Here is a 6,116-nt window from a genome sequence, read left to right as displayed (position 1 = left end):
GCACATTTAGCCAGACCTCGTTAAATTCTGGTATTCTTCCTTTTATCTATTCAATAGTTAGCTATTGTCAGGTACAATTGTAGTGATATATTGTTTTAATTACATAAAATTCTGTTTAGAAAAGTGGGACTTAAGTGGTACATTGTCACTCTCCACTTCCTTGGGAATTTACCTTATGTAATTTAATACATTCATTCACTCTTTATTCATCTGTACAATAGTAAACTAGGTAAAAGTAGGTGGAATAATCCCGAGCCTCACAACAAGGAGGAGGAGGATGTACTACTTTGTTATGTTTTTGGCTTTTTTTTTTCTGTGTCTGCTGTTCTTTAGCTGCTTCTAGTAAAATATTTGGCTGATATTCCATTAAATATGCTTCAGCTGGAACATGCACAAGGCATAGATCACAAGAATACAAAAAGGCCACCTTTCTAGTAAAGTTAAAAAACAGAGTTTATGGTTGCCATTAATGTCTAGAACAAGATTTTACAAGATACACTGCTAAGGTTTTGAGGAGAAAAATCTCTGCAGTAAATACCCAGAACTTTAACTTCTGAGAATTGTGCAGCGGCATGGTTCCCAGCATTATTAAAACTTCAGGCTCCTAAATCCCATATTTTTTTTTTGAAAAAAAAAAATACAGATACTTGGTCATCAATCATCATCCAAAAATACGATTCAGAGTCGCTGCCAACCGAACTCCACCTTGAGCTAATCGCAAATTAACGATAGGTAGCCGGGAAAGGAAATATTCATCTGCAAGCAGAATTAATTATAGTTATTCTTTTAAGCTGCTACACTGACCATGAGCAAAGCAACCCCTGGAGACGCAAAATTATCAGAGTTTCACCTTGTAATGTTGAACCATTTTTTACATCTTTATAGGCCCATTCACAGGCTGCTGAAATGCTCTCGGATGCATATCTGAGCAGCAAGAATTGCAGAACACACATTAAAGGGTACTTATATTGTTCATCTCAAATTTACATAAACATCTTATACTAAGCTCTATACTCATAGTAACAAAGTATACCCGTCTGGGCATGCTTTCTGATTGCGGCTGCAGGTCTCCCACATCTCGACGTCCTTTGACCATTTCTTCTGTCATTGTGAAAAATCAAAAAAGAAGGATTTAGAAGAAACATATATTTAATTTTGTGAATTGAGCGTATAGCTGCAGAATAATATACCGTGATGTTCTGTTTGATGGTGTCAATTAGGTTTTCCACATTTGCATCATAGTACCTCTCTTCTGCTGTTTCAATAATGTTGTTGTCCCAGACCTGTATCCGTTGAAATTACTTAGTGTGAAGGTTCTTTCAGATCGGTTCAGTTTTGGAATTTGTAATGTATTTGGAGAGCTAGCAGGAATTGTTGTATGCATAAACAGCAAATCTAAAAGATAACAATGCATTTTTTGACAGCCCATGCCGACATTCTTCACACGAAACCCTTCACTTATTTACTTATTTCAAGTGAATAATCATTGGGAGTATGAGCCCAAATTCAAAATCAAACTCACATGATGGAGAACTGCCTTCCTAGTGAACCAGCGAACGTCAATTGTATTACCACCCCTGTCTGAGGTGAAGCCCACATGTAGCGGCTGCGTTGCACAACTTTCATCATTTCAACGAGTTAAAGTAGACATTTATATCAGTCTTCGATAGAAATGCAAAATAAAGTAGAGGTTCACACCTGATGAATGTCTCCCATAAGATGAGAAAGGAACAGGAGTGCCTCTGTGAGGTTATCTGATGATTACCCAAGTCATAATTATGCAAAAATATTGAGAGAGAGAGAGAGAGAGAGAGAGATGGAGTTTGGGCGAATTGGAGTAGGAGTTAATTACATTGGGACTGGCTGCCATAGCTGAGAAGCTGGCCGGTATAATTGTTAATTGCGCCTGCAACACACCTGCCCTTTACTCCCTCTTCATCTTTGCAGTCTCCTGAGGATCGATCACAAATTGATAAACCATTTAGAGCAAAACACCAGTATTTGAAATTAGCCCACATATGATTATATTGTCATCCTCAATTGGGTGCCTTGCATTATAGTCAGAAACAGAGACTCAGAAGCAGAAATTCTTTCTACTTCAGTGAGAGAGACAGAGAGAGAGATTGTTTGGTATAAACGAAAAATGGCTAGAAAGTAAAATCTCACTGTCATATTGGTAGGTGCAGAGATTATCAGGGGTGTTAATGTAATGGAGGGGCGATGACCAGGGGTATCGGAACTTGACCCTGTCTGCCCACGCACAGAGACTCCCCAGGTCGTTTTCTGCGTAAGCCGGAAGGAGTTCCTTCACAGCATCTGCTGCTGCCGCACTCAAACGAGACTGTCACAAAGCAGAAACAGATCAATTAGAATCCATTCTCAGAGAGATAAGAGACGGAAAGAGAGCAAATGCCGCGAATGTAGTCAGAAGGGAGAATTAACCTGGGCAATCCTGCAAATGGTGAGATGCCCATCAATTCCCCAGCTGTGAGCGAGTGGACAGAGGAACACGAGGGAGACGAAAGCTAATGCCTGAATTCCGCCGGAGTACTCCATTGTCAACCGTTAATTAAGCAGAACCAGTGTAGATGAGACAAGTGGGGTTTCATTTTCAAGCTGGTTGTTCTTATAGGCGGCCATGGGAAGCCAAACAAGGAAACACAGCGCCAAAATGGGCGAATGATTGGCTGGTAGCTGCGGTTTTTGGACTGTTGCGTGTCCGATGTCTCGCGCAGAACCAGAGCATCTTCATGTTTGGTTCATACAAAATTTGCAAATTAATTTTTATGGAAAGAAAGAATTGAAGAGGAAATTATTGCTGACACGAATATTCTTCCCCACCCATGAGATGCTTTCCTTTCATTCACACCACTTTTCCTTTTTTTGCCCGCTGTACATCATGATTAAGTCTTCTTACAGATTTGGGAATTATTAATCACAAGCTATTATTATGTATATGTATTAAAGCATAGTTCATAAATGCTTAGCCCTGTTTGAGGGATTACAGTGATTGAGATTCGCACAACAAAACATAGTTTTATTTTTATGAATCTAGTGGATTTAAAGTTTTACATAAGAGAAACTATTTTTTTTTTTTAATGATGACATTGGAGATGGAGTTAAAGTCAGTTAGGAATGGGAATATTTTGGTCCTAAAAGTAAAAAATCCATATACTTGGAATATGCTATGAAAGAAAATGCATGGGAAAAATTAGGATAGATGGAGAAATCACATACCAAATAGTAGAAACTTTGAAACACGATTGAAAATTTTATGCATGCGCATGTTTTAATTTATTTAAAGTAGTCCATCATAATCTTAAGTGGTAACTTCATATCAATAAGTGACGTGATATATTTTTACCTAAATTAATAATTTTGTTTTGTTTGGGCGATTAGATGCCTATATTAGGTTTGGATTACATAATGGATGATAATGTTATTTCCCATTTTGCAGATCTTTCCACTATTTTCTTGAATCTAAAACCTCCAATATGAAATTTTGACTTTTCTAAATTTCATCTCTTTTCTAAATTTCATCGACGAAGAACAGAGTTCGTTGACGAACTTCCTTCATGACCTCGTCAACGAGGTGACGTGACTCGTCGACGAAGGCCGCAGTATAAATAGTTCTAAACGCGAATTTTTGATAGAATTTTGGCGCAAAATCCTCCCTTCTTTCTCCCTTCGGTTCCCCAACCTTCTCTCTAGTTTTCTGGGTCCATTATTCGTCAAATCGACGATCCAAAATCACCACGACACTCTTGGGGAAGTTCTCTGCATATCTGTTGGAGTGGATCGTCGGTGGGTCGAGTTCGGAATTCATCCTAGATCTAGGGTAAAACTTTCTACTCAATATTTGACTTCTTGTCAATTGTAGAAAATGTAGTACGCGTAGAAATACTGAAGTTTAATTATGGGGAATATCATTTTCAGGGTGTTGAGCGGGAAACCCTGTGGGTGCAAAAGTATTTCTCTTAGAGGCATTTCAGGAATCAGGAAAGAGGATAAACTAAACTAGTTATTTTATGAAAATATTTATATGTTATTACAAAATCTGATTTCAGGAATATATATATATATATATATATGTTTATTATTTGGGAAATACTGCTGAAAATGATGATATGTTAAATATACGAAAAAACCTATTTCGTGTGGTATGAGTAGAATTTATAATGAAATATTATTTTCTGAGAATATGATAATGATATGGATATGATTTGTCGGCGTACGGGTCGTGCTATGTATGTGATTTACCGGCGTACGGGCCGAGAATTTTGATATGATTTGCCGGTGTACAGGCCGTGCTATGGATATGATTTGTCGGTGTACGGGCCGTACTATGTATGTGATTTGCCAGCGTATGGGCCGAGCTATGGATATGATTTGCCGGGGTACAGGCCGAGCTATGGATATGATTTGCAGGCGTACAGGCCGAGCTATGGTAAAATATGAAATACTGGCATACGAGTCGATGATTTTCATGATATATGTATAAACATGCAAAATGATGAGATGATGTTGATTTGACAACTAATAGTATGAAATATCCATGTATCACAGTTTGATTATATATTATATGATATCAGAACCTGGTTGGCTTGGTCTAGACTAGCACTTGCACGGTACCGATATTATGTGTTCATGATTTATCATGATATTTGTGTTAACACTGCTGTACAGAGTGGCGTAAGGTTGGATGGTCGATGTGGTTTTAAGAAGTGTGAGTGCCTCTAGTGTACGGACTAGGTCTGACAGACCCATCGGACTTACAGACTGTACTTTTGACTTGGCAGTGGTCAGCCAACCATTGTCAGGTCTCGCCTACGGGCCACACAACCCAATCATGTGGGGGTAATACATGTCAACAATCAGCTAACCTACCAGGATTGTTTTGTATTATTATTATATGAGATGAGTTATGCTATGAGAATACAATATGTTCTGTCATGTTATGATTATACATGTTTTTTATAGAAATATATGTACAGTTTTAACTGGTTATGTTCATGATTATATATATATATATATTACATAAATGCTCATATTGTCACACACTAGTGTTAGTTTATTTTCCTTACTGAGAGGTGTCTCATCCCGAAATTTCATGAACTTTTCGGGAGCCCCTGATAGGACAGCAGATAAAGCTCCGCTGAGGTAGATATGATTGACTTGCCCTTTCGGAAGGGTGTGTATTTTGTGATAGGGTCGGATGATTTTTGTGGGAATGACCCTAGGTCTCCTTTTGGGTTGTAAATATAATAATTTAAGATGGATGGTTTGGTGTTTATGATATTGTGATTTTATGTTTCCTGCTGCGTAGGCTTCCGTTTTGTATTTCTATTATATCCCTGGTACCCACGGGTTCAAGTGGATTATGTTTTTATTATATTAAAAAAATCTATGGAAATTAAGCAGATCGTTATAGTTTGGTATCAGAGCCTAGGTTGCTAGGTTCTGTAGACTTTAGAATGCAGCAGAAATGATACTAGAGTATAGGAAAATGATTTCAGGTGTTGTTCTACAGTCTAGAGGTAGGACTCATGGTCGTTTCTGTGTTTTTCCTAGGGTGACGATTTCAGGAAAACCATAGTAAACTATTGTCGGATCATGTTCCTAGAATGTATGACTGGGGTTAAAAATAAGTTGGGAATGTTAAGATAAGTGGTGAGGATAGGTGGGTAAATTATAAGGATAGGATTTTTAAGTTACGTTTGTTATTTTTCAGGATGGATCCAGGAGGAGGTAGTGCCCATGCGAGTGGCAGAAATGGAGTAGGGCCATCAGGTGCAAGCGGGACTGACTCTGATGTGGTATTACGTAGCACGGCTCAGCAGGTTATGGCTGAGATCGCTAGGAGCTCGAGGGAGCAGGGTGGTCCATTGGCAGGCCATAGAAGCACTATCGAGAAGTTTACGAAGATAAGTCCTCCGAGCTTTTCAAGAGGAGTTGATCCTGCAGCCATTGAGAACTGGATGTAGGAGATCGAGAAGGTCCTAGCCATGTTGCAATGCACGGAAGAGCAGAGGGTCCTCTTCACCACCTATAGACTGACAAGCGAGGCTAAGAGGTGGTGGATTGTCGTGAGGCTTTTAGAGCAGCAGAGGACTACA

The 6,116-nt window shown here is 38.8% G+C and overlaps 1 protein-coding gene across 1 annotated transcript; it reads right to left on the bottom strand.

The window, feature by feature from the left end:
• Nucleotides 1-443: 443 nt before the first annotated feature.
• On the bottom strand, nucleotides 444-2,774 carry LOC131144390 (endonuclease 2). Its single transcript, XM_058093014.1, has 9 exons — nucleotides 2,443-2,774; nucleotides 2,167-2,341; nucleotides 1,853-1,951; nucleotides 1,699-1,754; nucleotides 1,523-1,606; nucleotides 1,191-1,283; nucleotides 1,034-1,101; nucleotides 851-924; nucleotides 444-756 (listed from the first exon to the last, which is right to left on the bottom strand). Exons 1-9 carry the CDS (start codon nucleotides 2,554-2,556, stop codon nucleotides 662-664), a joined length of 858 nt encoding a protein of 285 aa, XP_057948997.1. The 5' UTR covers nucleotides 2,557-2,774; the 3' UTR covers nucleotides 444-661.
• Between the last annotated feature and the right edge of the window lie 3,342 nt (nucleotides 2,775-6,116).

This window comes from Malania oleifera, chromosome 12, assembly GCF_029873635.1.
Source record: "Malania oleifera isolate guangnan ecotype guangnan chromosome 12, ASM2987363v1, whole genome shotgun sequence".
In the NCBI taxonomy this organism is placed as follows: Eukaryota; Viridiplantae; Streptophyta; class Magnoliopsida; order Santalales; family Ximeniaceae; genus Malania; species Malania oleifera.
Note: the sequence above shows the minus strand (reverse complement) of the source record. Positions and strands in the feature narration are given on the sequence as shown.